The sequence below is a fragment of the Erinaceus europaeus genome, chromosome 7 (genome assembly GCF_950295315.1).
Source record: "Erinaceus europaeus chromosome 7, mEriEur2.1, whole genome shotgun sequence".
In the NCBI taxonomy this organism is placed as follows: domain Eukaryota; kingdom Metazoa; phylum Chordata; class Mammalia; order Eulipotyphla; family Erinaceidae; genus Erinaceus; species Erinaceus europaeus.
In genome coordinates this window covers 1,933,073-1,951,567 of record NC_080168.1, presented here as the reverse complement: position 1 = coordinate 1,951,567, position 18,495 = coordinate 1,933,073, and the positions used below count along the sequence as shown (strand labels likewise).

Sequence of the window (18,495 nt, the reverse complement as noted above, 5' to 3'; positions counted from 1 at the left end):
ACAGAGCTTCCAACTCACCTGCCACCTGCGCCGAGAGAGGAAGAGCTTCAGGTGATCCGTGCTCACCTCTGTGCCCTTGGCCTTTGTCTGCAAGGGGGGAGTGGGGCTGAGGGGAAGCCCTGCTGGAGGGGCCAGGGATGCCCAGCATGGAGTCTGGGATCCCCGGGAGACCCCTCCACCCTGGCTCTGTCACGACTCCTGTATGTGGGAAGCCAGCAATTTGGGGGTCGGGTGGTGGTGTAGCCGGTGGAGTGTACACCTTCCCATGTGTGAGGACTAGGGTTCAAACCCCAGGTCCGCACAGGCTGAGGAAGAAGCTTCACAAACGATGGAGCAGTGATGCCCATGCATTCCTTTCTCTTTCTCTTTCCCTCTTTCACCGTATATCAAAAAAGAAAAGAGACTAGTGAAACAGTTCGCTTGGATAGTGCATTTTCACCATGTGTGACCCAGGTTCAAGCCCCACCCTCTCCACACTGGAGGAAGCTTTGATGCTGTGGCTTCTTTCTCTCTGCCTTGGTCCCTCTCCCTCTCTCTCTAGCTGTAGAAGTCATCTCAGAGTGGTGAAACCTCAGTGATGACCAAACGGCAAAACAAAACCAAAAAAAAGAAGAAGAAAAAAAGAAAAAGAAAAGAGAAAAAAGAGGGGCCAGGCGGTAGTGCAGTGGGCTAAGCACACACGGCGCCAAGTGCAAGGATCTTTGTAAGGATCCCGGTTCGAGTCCCCGTCTCCCCACCTGCAGGGGCGTCACAGGCGACTCCCTCTCTCTGTCTCTCCCCCTCTCTGTCTTCCCCTCCTCTCTCCATTTCTCTCTGTCCTATCCAACAATGACATCAATAACAACAATAAAACAAGGGCAACAAAAGGGAAAATAAATAAATATTTTTTAAAAAGAGAAAAAAGGGGAGTCGGGCAGTAGTGTAACGGGTTAAGTGCAGGTGGTACAAAGCACAAAGACCGGCTCAAGGATCCCAGTTCAAGCCCCCGGCTCCCCACCTGCAGGGGAGTCGCTTCACAGGCGGTGAAGCAGGTCTGCAGGTGTCTGTCTTTCTCTCCCCCTCTCTGTCTTCCTCTCCTCTCTCCATTTCTCTCTGTCCTATCCAACAACAATGACATCAATCACAACAACAATAACTACAACAATAAAAAACAAGGGCAACAAAAGGAAATAAATAAATATTTAAAAAGAGAGAAAAAAGAAAAGGCTGCCGGGAATGGTGGAGTCCCATGGCTAATCCTGATGGCTAAAATAAAGGGGTTGGGCAGTGTGCACCTGGTTGAGCACACACAGTACCATGTGCAAGGACCAAGGTTCAAGCCCCCGATCCCACATGCAGAGGATATGCTTCACAAGTGGTGAAACAGGTCTGCAGGTTGCTATCTCTCCCTCTTCTCAATTCTTTGCCCTATCCAATAAAATAGAAACAAAACAAAACAAACAAAAACAGGAAGAAAAAAAAAAAAGGCCTCCAGGAGCGGTGGATTCAAAGCCACAGCAATAACTCTGGAGGCAAAAACAAAACAAACAGAAAAACCAAAAAAAAAAAAAAAAAACCAAAAAAAAACAGGATGATCTCCAGTATTGGGGGGAGGTCCGGGCCTGCGTCCTGGAGTCCATGACACACCAGCTTGAGCCTCCGTTTCCTCATCAACACAGTGTGAGCAGCCAGGCCTCCCTTGGGCACCTGGACATGTACTGCCTTTCTGTCACCCCTGGGGCAGGCACAGGGCAAATGGGCCGTGGACAGCCTGCTGCCTCCAGCGCCACTGCCACCTCTGTCTTTGGGGGCCAGACTCACTCTGAACCAGGGATGCTCCAGGGTCTCCTCTGCAGAAGGTCTCCTGTAAAGGACTGATGGTTAGGAAGGGGGCTCCCATTCCTTCGTTCTGTCAAGAAACTGGAAATCGGGGAACCGGGCAGTGGCACACCTGGTTGAGCGCACATGTTACAGTGTGCAAGGACCTGGCTTTGAGGCCCTGGTCCCCACCCGCAGAGGGAAAGCTTTACAAGTAGTGAAGCTGTGTTGCAGGTGCCTCTCTTTCTCTCTTGCTTTCTATCACCCCCTCCCCTCTTGACTTCTATAAAGGAAAATAACACACACAAAAAAAAAATTTTTTTAATTGGGAATCAGGGCATCTGAAGAGTTGGAGTCTAAGTGCACAGGCAGAAGTGGGGGGGGTCTCTGCAGGTGAGGGGTTTGCTACAGTTGGGGGGGTCTCTGCAGGTGGGGGGCCCTGGAGGTAGGGGAGCCTCTGGAGGTGGGGGATCTCTGCAGGTGGGGAAGCCTCTGCTAGCAGGGGGGTCTCTGCAGGTGGGGGGTCCCGGGGGTACTCACAGCCGGTCCTGCACCAGCACTTTGATGAGGAAGGCACGGGCCTCCCGGCTCAGGCTCAGGAACGTGTTCTCCTCGAAGGCCACATTGTAGTTCTGGATGTTCAGGAGTGTCGTGCGGTCGTTCTCCCCCACAAAGGGTGAGATGCCTGTCAGGCTGTGGGGTGGGGGAAGGGTAGAAGGGTGTGATGACAGTCCACCAGGGCCCTGGGCACAGCCAGCTTTGGGGAGCTGGAGAGAGGTCCTGGAGTTGTGGGGGAGATGGAGGCTGGGTGAAGCTGGCAGAGGGCAGTCTGTCTCCCCCACCCCCCACCCGACGGACGGGGGCAGTACTGCCAGGAGACATGGGTCACCAGGTCTTCAGCCCGGGCCCACATCCTGACTGTTGTTTTTCTTTTTAATTTTTGTTGTTTCTTATTGCCACTGGGGTTATCGCTGAGGCTCAGTGTTTGCATGACAGCCCCTCACTTTCCTTTATTTGATAGGACAGACAGAAATTGAGAGGGTAGACAGTGAGGGAGACAGAGAGACACCCGTAGCTCTGCTTCACCACTCATCAAGTGTCTCTTGCAGGTGTGAAGCAGAGGCCTGAGCCCAGGCCTTTCACACAGAAACATGGGCACTCAACCTGGTACCCCTACCCTGCTCTGCTCTGTGGCCCCTCCAGTTGCAGCCTGTCCCCAAAGTGAGAAGCCAATGTTAAGGAGATGTGACCCTGGGCTTGAGTGCCCCCGCCAGTCCATGTGCTGGACAGAGTCCCTGCCCACATGGCAGTGAGGCTGCATCTGGCTCACTGAGCGTGCTGTCCCTTCTGAAATAAATATGTGTAAGGATCAAACTAGAGCAGAACTTTGCTGGCTGTGGGCAGGACTTCGTGACTATGTTAGGGGGTGGCCAGAGCTTGGGCACACAGACTGGGGCATGCACCTTGGACCTATGAGGCCCCTTGAGGGCCAGGAAGGGGATAGGGGATGTAAGATAAGGGGTATCCGCAGGCCTCCACCAGCTCGCTCTCCCTCTCTCTCTCCCTCCATCCCCTGAAGGTGTGAGAGGGGCTGGTAATTGTTAGCAGACTGGGGTCCCGAGTGCCCAAGGATCCTTACCAGAGGAAGGCCACGACGCCCACGGGCCTGTGGGGGAGACGAGAGGGGGGAGCGGTGAGAGGAGAGTCCCTCCCTCGGGCAGTGAGCTAGCTGTCACTATAGTGACTTCTCTGACTGATTACAGGCCCAGTCACTGTGGAACGTAGTCTGGATGGAGAGTCCACAGACTCTAACACGGCCCTGCTGTACAATTGGGCAATTCTCCCAGGATCTACCTAAAGATCACAGGAATGCTTATCCAAAGACATCTATGTTCACTGCAACCCTGCTTGTAAAAGGCGGCAACTGGAGACCACCCCTGTGTCCAGTGACAGAGCAGTAGTTAAGGAAGTTGTGCTCTATACGCAAAGGGTTACGACTCAGGCAAAAGAAAAAACAAGCTACTCTCTTCTCCAATGTGGATGGAACTGGAGGGAGCCAGAAGGATGAATAACAGGTGATCTTACTCATCAGTGGGACTTGAGAAACAAAGCAAAAGAAAGGGCTGGGCAAACAGCATAATGGTGATGCAAAGACTTTCATGCCTGAGATTCCAAGGTTCTAGGTTCAATCCCCAGCACCACCCACTGTAAGCCAGAGCTGAGCAGTGCTCTGGATTCTCTCTTTCTCATTAAAAAAATTTAAAAAGAAAAAGCAAGGGAGAAGACAGGGTGAACCGTTACCAAACTGGGACCTGTTTCAGCAGACGCAAGGACTTAAGAGCGGATGGCAGGAGGGGCCCAAGAGGGGGTGGGGGCCCAGCATAATGTGATGGAGGAAGAAGCCAGTTGGCTGAGTGTGATGATATCTTGGGGAGATGTGAAACTGTCTTTATGACAACAGCCCTTAAATTACCATTTTCTCAATAAAATGATTCACAGAAGTGTCCTCCCTCCAGGCTCTGCAGAGGGACACTGGACACAGATGTCTCCTTCAGGGAGGACCCCAGACCAGACATGTAGGCATTCATGGAGGAGTGAAGCCCAGGAGTCTGGGGACCAGGGGTCAGTGCCTCCAACACCAGAGGAGGGTTATGGCTGCAGGGGAGGGTGACCAGCACCCAGGGGTGACAGGGACATGGATGAGCACCTGGAGAACCGGGTCCGCAGTGACGCGGGCATGAGACCCCTTAGCAAGTCCCTGGCCCAACACTGAGGGGATCAGCCTGCCCTGTCCCTGCTGGTGGCCCCTCCCCTCCCACCGACGCCCCTCCCACCACATTAGCCCCACCCCTACACCGGCTCCTCCCCTCCCAGCAGCACTGCCTATCCAGGTGGTTCTGCCCCAGTCAACCCTCCTTCCAGGTAGCCCCACTTCGCCCCTGTCGCTGTACCCTGGAGACCCCACACATGACCCCGCCCCGCCCCATTACCAGATATCTGTGGCTCCAGACACAGGGGTCTGGTTGACAATCTCAGGTGCCACGAACTCGGGCGTGCCGTACTGGCAGTACTGGGGCTCCCCCGGGGTGAGCTCCTGGGCGTTCCCGAAGTCACAGATGCGCACCTGCTCCTCGCCCTCCGCGCCGTCCCACACCAGCAGGTTCTCGGGCTGCAGCACACCGGTGGGGGTGGCAGCCGGGGGAGGAGGGCGAGACCCCCCCCACCCCGGCCGCTGATCCCTCCCCCTCCCGCGCCTCACCTTGACGTCCAGGTGCAGCACGTGGCTTTGGTGCAGGTAGCATATCCCTTCCAGCACCTGCCGCATGTAGGCCCGGATCTGCAGAGATGGGGGCCCAGAGTCCGTGGGGGTGGGATGGGGCACTGTTTGCTCACCACGAGGGCTGCGGTGAGAGGTCAGGTCAGGGCTGGCCTTCAGACAGCAGATGGAAGGGGTCCGAGCACGGGCCTGTGGCTGCTGGGGACCCAGGGCCTCCCTGGACTGATGCACAGGCTAGGCACAGTGCAATTCCAGGTGGGAGCTCTCTCCATGATCATATCACAAATAGTTGGGGGTCTGCCTTGGTGGGGGGGCTCTATTGTCTGCTCTCCACCACCAGTCCTTGGTAGACACAGATGGCATGCCCAAGGTGTGTGGAGGGTCTCAGAGCCCAGCCCGGCCCCGGCCACCCCCTGCCCTCACCTCAGACTCACACACGGTGGGCTTCCTGGCCATCCGCTGCAGCAGCTCTTCAGTGCAGCTGTGTCCCAGGTCAAGGAGAACAGTGGCCAGGCCAGCTGGGCCACCGTGGGCACTGCCCCTGCCCCTGGTCTCGGGCTGGGCCCAGCTCAGTACAGGGCTCCTCCTTAGAGCACACCTGACCCTGCCCTCTCCCCATCACCGGGTGGCACTGGGGACCTCCAGGCTACGCAGTCGCAGGCAACTCACCTAGTCCACCTCTCTAAGCCTCATGCCCATCTGTGAAGTGCAGGGACAGTCAGGGCCAGGTGCTGTGGGCTAAGTAGAACTTGTTGACTCGACTGATGTGACCCGGGAGGTCAGGACCCGAAAACAATCATTTTAGGGCTGGGCAGTGGTGCACCTGGCAGTGGTACACATCACTGCATGCAAGGACCCGTGTTCAAAACTCATCCCCACATGCAGGGGGAAAGCTTCACAAATGGTGCAAGATATCTCTCTCTCTCTCCTTCCCTCTCAATTTCTGTCTCCATCCAAAAAATGAATGGATAAAATAAAGTGCTAAGAAAGAAAAGGGCCAGGGAAACAGCAAAATAGTTCTGCAAAGGACTCTCCAGTCTGAGGCTCTGAAGTCCCAGGTTCAATCCCCAGCATTGCCACAAGCCAGAGATAAGCAGGGCTCTGGTCTCTTTTCCTCTCTGTGTGTATATCTTTCTCTGTATCTCTTACATTAAAAAACAAACAAAAGGGAGTCGGGCAGTAGCGCAGCGGGTTAAGTGCAGGTGGCGCAAAGCACAAGGACCGGCATAAGGATCCCGGTTCGAACCCCGGCTCCCCACCTGCAGGGGAGTCGCTTCACAGGCGGTGAAGCAGGTCTGCAGGTGTCTGTCTTTCTCTCCCCCTCTCTGTCTTCCCCTCCTCTCTCCATTTCTCTCTGTCCTATCCAACAACGACGACAACAACAATAATAACTACAACAATAAAACAACAAGGGCAACAAAAGGGAATAAATAAATAAAATAAATATTTAAAAAAAACAAAAAAACCCCAGGAGGTCGGGTGGTAGCACAGCAGGTTAAGCGCAGGTGGTGTAAAGCGCAAGGACCGGCACAAGGATCCTGGTTCAAGCCCCCGGCTCCCCACCTGCAGGGGGGTCGCTTCACAGGTGGTGAAGCGGGTCTGCAGGTGTCTGTCTTTCTCTCCCCCTCTCTGTCTTCCCCTCCTCTCTCCATTTCTCTCTGTCCTATCCAACAACAATGACATCAATATGAACAACAATAACTACAACAACAAGAAAAACCCAAGAGCAACAAAAGGGAAAATAAATAAATTATAAAAAAACAGAAAAACCACAAGTAAAAAAGTGTTTAAATATATATATATGTATATTTTAAAAAAGCTAAATGTGCCAAATATCTAGCTGTAGTCTCTGGACTTCAGCCTGTGGGGTGTTTTCTAAGATACTTTTGGAATGGGAGCGCTCTGTCAAGGTGCTCAGATGTCCCCCTAATGCCCACCCCCTCGCCAGGGCCCACGTGTAACGCAGAGGCAAGCCTGCTGCCCGCTAGCTGCCCCCAGGCCCCGTGCCCCGGCCCCACTGCACAGGATACAGCTCAGTGACAATGACCAGCCCATGCCGCCTCTCGAAGGCCTCGTGGAAGTAGAGGACACAGTCGTGCTGCAGCCTCGCCAGCAGCCTCGCCTCCCGCCACGCCGAGGCCTTTGGCTTGGCCTGGCTGGGGATGAACTTGGCCGCGAACTCCAGGCGGGAGCTACGCTCCACCACACGCCGCAGGTAGGAGAAGGCACCCCTGCAGGGGTGACACCGGGAGGGGACAGAGTTCTGCGCCAGCTCTCCACGCCTCCCCCCTTCCCCAGTCCCCACTCTCTCAGCCCTGGCTCTCCTGCCTCCCACCTGCCGATTTCCTGGTGGATGTCGTAGAAGTCGCTCAGCCTCCTCCCTCGCTGCTCCTGATCCTCCCCAGTGCCCTCCACCTCCATGGCGCTCTGAGCTGGGGAGACAAGTCTGGTGTCAGGTCGGGGGGAGGGGTGAGAGAGGAGCTGGGGAGCTGGCCGGGTGCTAGAGCCCCTGCCTTGTGTGTACAAGGCCCTTGGTCCTTTCCCTGGCACACCATAAGGTGGAGGAGCCCTTTGATCTCGTTAGCGACATGCACAAGGACCTGGGTTCAAACCCCTGTCCCCACCTGTAGGGGGGAAGCTTTACATGAGGTAAAGCAGGGCTGCAGCTGTCTCTCTATTCCTATCTCCCACTCACCTTTCAATTTTCCTCTGTTCTATCAAATAAGAAGAGAAAGAAAGGAAGGAAGAAAGATAGACAGACAAACAGATGGAGATAGCTGAGCAGTGTACACAGTGGGCATTCATGCCAGACACTTGGAGAAATGAATTTCTGTTGACTGAGCAGGACCCCAGGTTGGATCCTTGGAACCAGCATAAGCCAGAACGAGAAAGGGCCTTGTGAGTGGTTCCTGGGGGGCAGGGGAGCCTCACCCCAAATCCTCCCACCTGAGAGCACGGACAGCTCGGCTTTGCAGGAGATCTCGCCCGCCAGGTTGCGGGCAGTGCAGGTGTAGACGCCCCCGTCCTGGGCCCCCGCGCTGAGCACCACCAGGGAGCACTCGTTCTCCTCGTACACAAAACTCACGTGGCTGCTCTCCGTCAGCAGCACCTCGTCCTGCGGAGACAGGCCTCACCTGCAGCCAGAATCTGGCTTCCCTGATCCCTGGTACCCAGGACCCTGGGGACCGCAGGCTCCAGCAGCCCCAGGAGCCAGAATAGGCTCCCGGATTCTCTCCCACTAATAGCCTGCCCCACCCCCTTCACCTGCTCCTTCACCCAGCACCCAAGGCTCCCAGTCCTCTTGCTAAGGTAGGACTTTGCCCCCTGCCACCTGTCCCCCAGGAGTCCCTACTTCCTCCAGCCCCCCGGGGCCAGGCGTCCCCCTAACCTTGTACCATATGATGTCCGGCACGGGCTTCCCCTCCACCACCACAGCAAAGCGCGCCGTCTCCCCAGCCCCCACCTCCACATCCTCCATGATGGACTCGAACCGAGGGGCCTCTGTAACGCACAGGGGTGGAGTGTGCGAGCAGGACCCCCCGGGCCCCTCGCCAGAGCTACCCACTGGGGATCCCAAATGAGTTTGAACCCAGGGGCGGTGTGGCCTGGTGCAGGCCTGACCCACTTCCCAGCTCAGCGGAGGCCATGGGGACCCCGGACCCTGGCATTGGGCTGTGACATCTGCCAGCTCTGAGATGAGGGGATCATCATGAGCGATCACGGCATTAACTGGCTGTCTGCAGGGCCCAGTGCTCGATGCTGCCCCCTGGGGGTGACCACCGTCTCTGCAGTCTCAGGCTGCACTGGGTCCTGGGTCATGGGCCCATGCCCTCCTTTGCCTGCCTGTCTCTCTCTGTCTCTGTGTCTTTTTTAGTTCATTCTTGGAACCCTGTGGCAATGCACAAGAGGTTCCCCACCATCTGGCAGAAGGCAAGAGGAGCCCATGGAGCTGCGTCTCAGCTCTGCTCTCCCACACGTGACTGCCATGTCATTTTATTTATTTTATTATGATTTTAAAATATTAATTTATTTATTTTCCCTTTTGTTGCCCTTGTTTTTTATAATTTTGTTTTAAAACCAGAGTACTGCTCAACTCTGACTTAAGGTGGTGCGGGGGACTGAACCTGGGACTTTGGAGCCTCAGGAATGAGAGTCTCTTTGCATAACCATTATGCTATCCACCCCTCCGCCGCCCTTGTTGTTGTTAATTGTTGTTGTAGTTATTGTTGTTGTTACTGATGTTGTTGTTGTTGGATAGGACAGAGAGAAATGGAGAGAGGAGGGGAAGACAGAGAGGAGGAGAGAAAGACAGACACCTGCAGACCTGCTTCACCACCTGTGAAGCGACTCCCCTGCAGGTGGGGAGCCGGGGGCTCAAACCGGGATCCTTACTCCGGTCCCTGCGCTTCCTGCCATGTGCGCTTAACCCGCTGCGCTACCGCCCAGCCCCTCCTTTTTCTTCTCTTTTCTTTTCTTTTCTTCCTTCCCATAGTAGATCTGCTCAGATATGGAATATGGTGATGCAGCGGATTGAACCTGGGACCTTTGGTGACTCAGGCATGAAAGTCTTTTTGCAGAACCTAAACTTATTATTATTATTTTTAAAAAGAATTTATTTGGGAGTGGGGCGGTAGTGCAGCGGGTTAAGCACGTGACGCAGAGCGCAAGGACCGGCGTAAGGATCCTGGTTCGAGCCCCCGGCTCCCCACCTGCAGGGGAGTCGCTTCACAGGTGGTGAAGCAGGTCTGCAGGTGTCTGTCTTTCTCTCCTCCTCTCTGTCTTGCCCTCCTCTCTCCATTTCTCTCTGTCCTATCCAACAACAACAATAACTACAACAATAAAACAACAAGGGCAACAAAAGGGAATAAGTAAATTTAAAACAAAAAGAATTTATTTATTCATGAGAAAGATCAGAGGAGAGAAAGAACCAGACATCACTCTGGTACAAGTGCTGCCGGGGATCAAACTCAGTACCTCATGGTTGAGAATCCAGTGCTGCATGCACTGCGATTTAAAGTGCCCGAGGGGCTGTGAGGTAGGTGAGCTGGTTGTGTGCACACTTTGCCAGGCTTTCAGACCCCAGTCTGAGCGGCCAGCACCGCACGGGAGTATCGAGCATAGGGGAAGCGTCACAGATGGCCCTGCAGCGTTTCTCCTTCCTCTCTCAAGATCTGACCCTGAGAGCAATGAAATGACGAGTCTTCCTGAAGTGTGGAATCATGTAGATTCAGAATGCTCTAGTGGCGAAAAAATTAATAAAAATAAGTCAAGCACCAGCGGTGCATGGGAGCATCTCGCAGAGCACATGTTACAATGCTCCAAGACCTGAGTTCAAATCCCCAGTCCCTACATGCAGGGGAGGAGCTTCACAAGTGATGAAGCAGCACTGGAGGTCTCTCTCTCTCTCTCTTTTTCTCTCTCTCTCTATCTCTAGCCTCCCCTTTCAATTTCTCTCTATCCTATCAAATTAAAAAAACAGACGAAAAAGTCATCAAAACCCAACCCAAACAAACAGAAAGCACCAGAGGTCTGAGGAGACAGCATAATGGTTCTGCAAAAACACTTCCATGCCTGAGGCTGTGAGGTCCCAGGTTCAATCCTCAGCCCCACCATAAACCAGACCTGAGCAGGGCTCTAGCTAAAATCAAACATCAATAAATAGAATCCTAGGGGCCGGGCAGTGGTGCACCCAGCTGAGCGCACATACCACCACACACAAGGCCTAGTTTTAAGCCCCGGGGGCCCCCACCTGCAGGGAGAAGCTTCTCAGCAGTGAAACAGCGCTGCAGGTGTCTCTCTCTGTTTCCCCCTCTCCTCTCCATTGCTGTCTTATCAAAGATAAGAAAGAAGGAATGAGGAATGGTGGATTCCTAGTGCAAGGACTGAGCCCCAGCAATAACCCTGGTGACAATAAACAATTAAATTAAATTAAAAAGCACCAGAAAAACCTGCCCCGTGTCCACAGTCAGATTGCCTGTGCTCACAAAAATGTCACTGTTTGCATTTGGTGGGGGTTCTATCGATTCAGCAGGGAACAGTGCTTCATTCATTTTGATGCAGAGCTCCGAGTGGCAGTTACACGTGTCTGCTGTTAATTAACAAACCGGAAAACAAGACAATTTACCACCTAAAGCAGCTGCGGTCTAGGAGCGGCACCTTGGGAGGAAGGACTGCGGAGCACTGCAGGCCGGGGGCGGGGGCTGGTGCTAAGGGGGCAGCTGGGAGGCCCAGAGGTGCTCCCCTGGCGTTTCCCCCCCCCCAAATCAGCCTGGGGGTGGGGTGGGGTGTGACTAGTGGCAATAGCTCACCTAGTAAAGCACGGGAATCAGCATGCCTGAGGTTGTGGGTTCAATCCCCAAGCACTGCATGTGCCAGAGACTGTTCTGGTTTCTCTTACGTGCAGCTCCCCGCTCCCTCAACCTCATATGAAATCAAATAAATATTAAAAAAAAAAAATCAACACGGGGAGGACTGGGAAGTGGCACAGTGGATAAAGATTGGACTCTCAAGCAGGAAGTTCTGAGATCAATCCCATGCATTGAATGTTCTAGAGTGGTGCTCTGTTTCTCTCTCCTCCCCTCCATAAATAAATAATTTTTTTAAAATCAACATGAGGGTGGTGGAAGAAGTTTCAGTGTGTAGAAAGCAACTTTCCCTGTGTGAGGGCCTGGGTTTAGTCCCTCACCTCCCAGCTCTATGGATGGTGAAGGGGTGCTGTGATATCTCTAATTAAAAAAATTTTTTTAAATTATCTTTATTTATTTATTAGAGACAGCCAGAAATCGAGACAGAAGGGGATGATAGAGATGAAGAGAGACACCTGCAATACTGATTCACCATTTGCAAAGCTTTCCCCATGCAGGTGGGGACTGGGGGCTTGAACCTGGATCCTTGTGCATAGTAACATGTGTGCTAAACCAGGTGTGCCACCACCCGGCCCCTCTCTTTTCTCTGTTGGTCTCATCCTCTCCTTTAAAAAAGTTAAGAATAAAAAACTAGACCAGGGAGGTGAGTCACTACTATCAGACATGCATGAAGCTGGGGAAACAGCTCAACTGGTAGGGGACCAGACTTGCATGGCTGAGGTTCCCAGTCTGACCCCCAGCACCGTGTGTCTCTCTGCCTCCTGCCTCCTCACTCTCTTCCTCGTTCTGTGTCAGGTGAAATCCTGCCTCTCGCATATAGTAAGTAAAATAAGTCTTTCAAACTAAATAAAAATTGGAAAAAAATGTGCACCCCACCCCCAGCAAGCTACAACTGAAGTGTTACTTCCTCTGGTTTGGAGTCAAGCACCTGGGCTTGAATCCCAGGGTCTGTTACTTGGCATGCTGTCTGAGCCTCTGTCTCCCCACCTGTAAAGTGTGCATGTGTATGTGTGTGTGTGGGGGGAGGTAACGACAACCCCACGTGCACGGGGTGGGTGTAAATAAGAAATGCGGAGCCTACACACACTGCCTAGCCTACACACACTGCCTAGCCTACACACACTGCCTAGCCTACACACACTGCCTAGCCTACACACACTGCCTAGCCTACACACACTGCCTAGCCTACACACACTGCCTAGCCTACACACACTGCCTAGCCTACACACACTAGGTCTCAATCAGCCTTCCTCCTGCTTCTTTTTCTATGGGGTGTTATGTTCCAAGACTACCAGAAGATGCTTCGAATTATAGCTAGAGCCGGCCCTGATGCAGACTGTGTTTTTATTCTATTTTATCCTACTTTCCCTTCTTTTGTTGCTGGGGCTACATGTTTGTACAATCCCACCATTCCTGGTGAGAGAGAGAGAAGGAGAGGGCGAGGGCGAGGGCGAGGGAGGGAGGTGGGAGAAGAAAGGGAAGGAGACAGCATAGCAGCTCTCCATTGCTTGTGAGATCCCCCTGGGCACGTGTTTCCATGTGATTGATGGTCGGGGATTAAACTAAGGTCCTTGTTCACAGCAAAGTGTGTGCTCTACCAGGTGAGCTAGTGGGCTGTTGGGAAAGCCACGAGGTATTTCTGTTGTTTTGTTTTTCATTCCTAGAGCACTGCTCAGCTCTGGCTTATTGTGATGCAGGGGCTCTGAACCTGCGACTTTGGACTCAGGCATGAGAATCCCTTTGCATAACCATTATGCTATCTGCCCCTGCCCTCAAGAGGTCCTGTCATGACTTTTCTGACAGCCCTCTATTTCCCTTGTGCTTTTTGATTTTTTTCTTACATATGTACCTATGATATAGTTTCATTTGTAAACTGGGAATAGTAAGAGGTAACAATGATAATGAGAGAAAGTATAACATGCTATAATTGGAGCAAGGTGGTAGCACACATTACCATATGCAAGGACCTGGGTTCAAGTCCTCCTCCCCACCTGTAGGGGGTGGGGTGGGGAGTTTCACAAGTAGCGAAGCTATATTCCTGTCTTTTCCTCTTTCTCTCTCTACCCACACATCCCTCTCAATTTCTCTCTGCCTTTTATCAAAAAGAAAACAAGGGGAGAAGTGGCTGCTGGGATAGATGGATTTGTCATGCAGGCACAGAGCTCCAGCAACCCCTCTCTCTGGTGGAAAGTAAGAAACAGAGGGGAATCAGGCGGGGGTGCACCTGGTTGCACACACATCACCGGCAATGGAGAAGCTTCATGAGCGGTGAAGCAAGTCTTCAGATGTCTCTTTTTCTCTCTCCATGTCTATCTCCCTCTTCCCTCTCAATTTCTTTCTTTTTAAAAAATTTTTTAAAATATTTATTTATTTTCCCTTTTGTTGCCCTTGTTGTTTTTCATTGTTGTTATAGTTATTGTTGTTATTGATGTCGTTGTTGTTGGATAGGACAGAGAGAAATGGAGAGAGGAGGGGAAGACAGAGAGGGGGAGAGAAAGACAGACACCTGCAGACCCGCTTCACCGCCTGTGAAGCGACTCCCCTGCAGGTGGGGAGCCGGGGGCTCGAACCGGGATCCTTACGCCGGTCCTTGTGCTTTGCGCCACGTGCGCTTAACCCGCTGCACTACCGCCCAACTCCCCCCTCTCAATTTCTATCTGTCCTATGGAGAAAAAGAAAGAGAGAAAGAAAGGAAGGGAGGGAGGAAGGAAGGAATTAAAGGACTGCAACTCCCCAGAGCCCTCCCCACTTGGGAAAGATAGAAACAGGCTGGGGGGTGGGGATCCACCTGCTAACGTCCATGTCCAGCGGAGAAGTAATTACAGAAGCCGGAACTCCCATCTTCTGTTCCCCATAATGACCCTGAGTCCATGCTTATTGTTTGTATTGTTGTGGTTGTTATTGTTATTTATGTCATTGTTGTTGGATAGGACAGAGAGAAATGGAGAGAGGAAGGGAAGACAGAGGGGGAGAGAAAGACAGACACCTGCAGACCTGCTTCACCGCCTGTGAAGCGACTCCCCTGCAGGTGGGGAGCCAGGGCTTGAACCGGGATTCTTACGCCGGTCCTTGCGCTTTGTGCCACCTGCGCTTAACCCTCTGCGCTACAGCCCGACTCCCCTTTTCTTTCTTTCTTTCTTTCTTTCTTTCTTTCTTTCTTTCTTTCTTTCTTTCTTTCTTTCTTTTTAAGATTTTATTTATTAGAAAGATAGGCGAGAGAGAAAGAGCCAGACATCACTCTAGTACATGTGCTGTTGGGGATTGAACTCAGGACCTCATACTTGAGAGCCCAATGCATTATCACTGTGCTACCTCCCGGACCATTAATTTTTTTTTAATTATTTATTTTTGTTGCCCTTGTTTTTCATCATTATTGTAGTAATTATTGTTGTTATCATTGTTAGCACAGAGAGAAATGGAGAGAGGAGGGGAAGACAGAGAGGGGGAGAGAAAGACAGACACCTGCAGACCTGCTTCACCACCTGTGAAGCGAGTCCCCTGCAGGTGGGGAGCCAGGGGCTCGAACCGGGATCCTTAAGCAAAAAGCCTTTCGTGCCTGGGACAGCAAAAGTCCCAGGTTCACCCCCACACCTATGAACATCTAATCTGGTTCAATCCCCAGTGCCACCATAAGCCAGGGCTGAGCAGTGCTCTGGTAAAGCCTATCAATAAATCATGTTTGAATGACAGTCTCACAATTGTGGTCTCTCTACCTCCCATCGTCAGAGGTGTTTCTAGAGCACGGGAGGCGCTAACTCAAGCCCCAGACAGGGACGAGGACCCCGCGTGTTCCCACGACCCTGGGGGTGGGAGCAGGGGGCAGAGAGCTGAGCATTGCTGGCAGGGGTGAGCCTCTGCAGGGAGGCCGCCCACTGCCCATACCCACCCACCTGCCAGCTCCAGCGGGACCGAGCAGGCCTGAGAGCCATGGCGGTTGCGGGCCGTGCAGGTGAGGGGCCCCACATCCCGGCGGCTCACCCGGCAGATGCGCAGACAGTGCTGGTCGTCGTCGGGCTGGCTTAGCTCGTATACGCCCGCCCGGGGCTCCAGGAGGGCTCCCCGGCAGCTAGGGGACACGGGACGGGGGTGTCACGGGGCGGGGCTGGCCTGGCTTGGAGGGGGGGTGCTGGGGGGGACGGGGAGGCACCTCCTCCAGATGATCTGCGCCTCCACATGATTGAAGGTGATCGTGACGCTGGCAGGCCGTCCCTCCACCACGTACACCACATCAGGCTTGTCCACCACGGCAGGGGCCTCCTCCAGGGGTGGGCCTGGGGACGACGGGAGAACGGGCTCAAAGCCAGCACCCACTGCCTGTTGCCCATCACCCCTGCAGAGCTGCCCAATCTGCAGACTCCAATCTGAAGAGCCCTCCCCAACTGGAGCACCGCCCCCCCTGCAGAGGCCACACCTGCTGAGGCCCCTGCCTTCAGAGGCCTCCCATCTGTTGAGCCCCAGCTCCAGAGACTCTTCCACCTGCAGAGCCCCCCACCTCCACAGGCCTTTCCCTGAAAATACGCCCCCCCAGCTGAAGAGGCCCCTCCACCTGAAAAGCCCCCCACCTCTAGAGGCCTGCCCTGAAAATTCCCCCCCCGAGCTGCAGAGTTCCCCCACCTCCATAGCCCCCCACCTGAAGAGCCCCCCACCTCCAGAGGCCTCCCCCTGCAAATCCCCCCTCCAAGCTTCAGGGTCCCTCACCTACAGAGCCCCCCAGCTCCAGAGACCCTCCACCTCACCTCCAGAGGCCTCCCCCTGCAAATCCCCCCTCCAAGCTCCAGGGTCCCTCACCTGCAGGGCTCCCCAGCTCCAGCCCCCCCCCCCCAGCCCCCAGGGGCATCACTCACCGTGCTCTAACAGTTGCACAGGCTCAGAGGCGGCGGAGGGCTTGCTGCTGCTCTTGACGGTGGCGCTGAGCACCCGGAAGACGTGCCGCACCCCTTTCCGCAGCCCTAGGGCTGCCCAGCCGGGCTCCCGTAGGCCTGTGGCCAGTGCCGTCCACTGGTCGGAGCCCAGCACCTGGTGCTGCACGGTGTAGGTCAGGGTGTCCGGGTCTGGCGGGGAGGCAGGGGATAGAGGCGGGCATGGCCGGGGGGGCTCCCCTCAAGCGCCCCACTGGGAGGCCTGTGACCCAGGAGCTCATCATTCCTCTGCTCAGAGGACCTGCCTCAGTTTCTCCTGGTGCTTCTGCTTGGCTCCCATCATTCACTCAGCCACTGGCTATGCCAAGACTCAGGGCCACCCAGGTGCCAGGAGGGTGTGGGGGAGCCTGACCTGTACCCCAATTCTTAGCTATCACCTGAGGCAGGGAAACTGAGGCACAGAGCAGGAAGAGTGTGTGCACACTGGGAGGAGAGGGCACAGGGTCGGTGCCCTGAACTTCCCCTGACCTCAGCCAGGCCCCCCATCCACCCTCCACCAGGTGGTTCCTCTGTCACTCTGTCCTCGACCCCTTTCTCCGACCCACCGATGGCCAGGTCCGGACTCCTGGGGGGGTTCCACGCCAGTGTGATCATCCTTCCTGTCACAGCCACCACCTGGGGGGCGCCATCTGGGGGGCCCGGAACCACATCTGCAAGACGGAGTGAGCGACCTCTGGGGCTAGTCCAGTGGCCCTGCAGGGTCACCTCTGGGACTTGGAGGTGGGGCTCGGGTGGACTCCCCCATTCCCAAACCCCAGGGTGGGCTGGAAGCCGGGCTGCAGACTCACCTGTGACATACAGGTGGGCGTAGCAGGCGGCCTTGCCCAGCTTGTTGGCGATGACGCTCTTATAGACGCCGGCGTGCTGCGGCTCCACAGCCGGAAACACCAGGCGATGGACATCCCTGTCTGGGGGGGAGGGACAGTGACGCTAGGCCTGGGGGAGGTGAAGGCAGGGCTTGGGGGTCCAGGAGAGGAGGAGGGGGCACAGGCAGTGAGAAGCGGGCGGCACTGTTGCACCTGCAGCCTGGCTCCACCTGGCGGGCCCTCTTCTCTGTCCCCAAAGGCCTGTCCGGTCACCGTTCAGCAAAGCCTGTGAAAGCCCCCCCCCCAGGGCACCTTCAGGCTGCCAGTGGCATCACATGCCACCTCTGACCTTTGGAACCAGGGCCTTGTCACTTTGGCCCACTGTCTGTTCATTCAGGAAGTGGGGCCACCATAGCACTGCTCCCCACACATGGTGTCAGGGCTGGAATCTGTCTTTCACATAGCAGCGCAGGTGTCCTATCCTGTGCGCCTCTCTCTCTCTCTCAATATATTTTTATTGATTTGGGGCAGTGAGAAGTTGAGAGGGAAGGGGACCTTCCCTTAGATAGAGGCGGCACCTGCAACCCTGCTTCACCACATATGAAGCTTTCCACTTGCAGGGGGGGGACCAGGGGCTTGAACCTGGGTCTTTATGTGCTGCTGTAATGTGTGCGCTCTACCAGGTGTGCCACCTGCCACTCTGAGCTCTTTCCAACCCATATCTCTAATTAATTAATTAATTAATTTTTGACACCAGGGCTACTGCTGGGGCACAGTGCCTGCACTTGTTGACTAATCCACTGCTCTTGATGGTGCCCCCCTTTCCTTTCTTTCATTTGATAGGACAGAGGGTTCAGGGGAATGACAGCACTGGGCAGCCCTCCACCATGGCCTTGCCCCCCTGTGCACCCGACACCCTCCCTAAGGCTTCAAAAGCTTTGGGATCTCTCTCTCTCTCTCTCTCTCCCTCTCCCTCTGCCTCTGCCTCTGCCTCTGCCTCTCCCTCTCCCTCTGCCTCTGCCTCTGCCTCTGCCTCTCCCTCTCCCTCTGCCTCTCCCTCTGCCTCTCCCTCTCCCTCTCCCTCTGCCTCTCCCTCTCCCTCTCCCTCTGCCTCTCCCTCTGCCTGGCCTCTCCCTCTCCCTCTGCCTCTGCCTCTGTCTCTGCCTCTGCCTCTGCCTCTCCCTCTCCCTCTCCCTCTCCCTCTCCCTCTGCCTCTGCCTCTCCCTCTCCCTCTGCCTCTGCCTCTCCCTCTGTCTCTGCCTCTGCCTCTGCCTCTCCCTCTCCCTCTCCCTCTGCCTCTGCCTCTCCCTCTCCCTCTGCCTCTGCCTCTC

At 54.7% G+C, this 18,495-nt stretch overlaps 1 protein-coding gene across 11 annotated transcripts in view; it reads right to left on the bottom strand.

Moving 5' to 3' along the window:
• The window catches only part of SPEG (striated muscle enriched protein kinase), a 75,762-nt gene that overhangs the window by 14,181 nt on the left and 43,086 nt on the right, over positions 1-18,495 (bottom strand). For 6 of the 11 annotated variants that reach the window (XM_060193640.1, XM_060193650.1, XM_060193641.1 and 3 more), the window contains 16 exons: positions 17,147-17,266; positions 16,904-17,008; positions 16,284-16,490; positions 15,587-15,710; positions 15,330-15,505; positions 8,463-8,575; positions 8,021-8,189; positions 7,410-7,506; positions 7,105-7,305; positions 5,498-5,555; positions 5,057-5,134; positions 4,788-4,966; positions 3,437-3,463; positions 2,338-2,490; positions 1,801-1,843; positions 19-87 (listed from right to left, as the gene is read on the bottom strand). In XM_060193640.1, the coding sequence (XP_060049623.1) occupies positions 19-87; positions 1,801-1,843; positions 2,338-2,490; positions 3,437-3,463; positions 4,788-4,966; positions 5,057-5,134; positions 5,498-5,555; positions 7,105-7,305; positions 7,410-7,506; positions 8,021-8,189; positions 8,463-8,575; positions 15,330-15,505; positions 15,587-15,710; positions 16,284-16,490; positions 16,904-17,008; positions 17,147-17,266 (1,919 nt within the window). Of the gene's footprint in view, positions 1-18; positions 88-1,800; positions 1,844-2,337; positions 2,491-3,436; positions 3,464-3,689; positions 4,505-4,787; positions 4,967-5,056; positions 5,135-5,497; positions 5,556-7,104; positions 7,306-7,409; positions 7,507-8,020; positions 8,190-8,462; positions 8,576-15,329; positions 15,506-15,586; positions 15,711-16,283; positions 16,491-16,903; positions 17,009-17,146; positions 17,267-18,495 lie in introns of those variants that run through there. The other 5 variants (XM_060193642.1, XR_009550602.1, XR_009550601.1 and 2 more) reach the window with 5 other exon arrangements.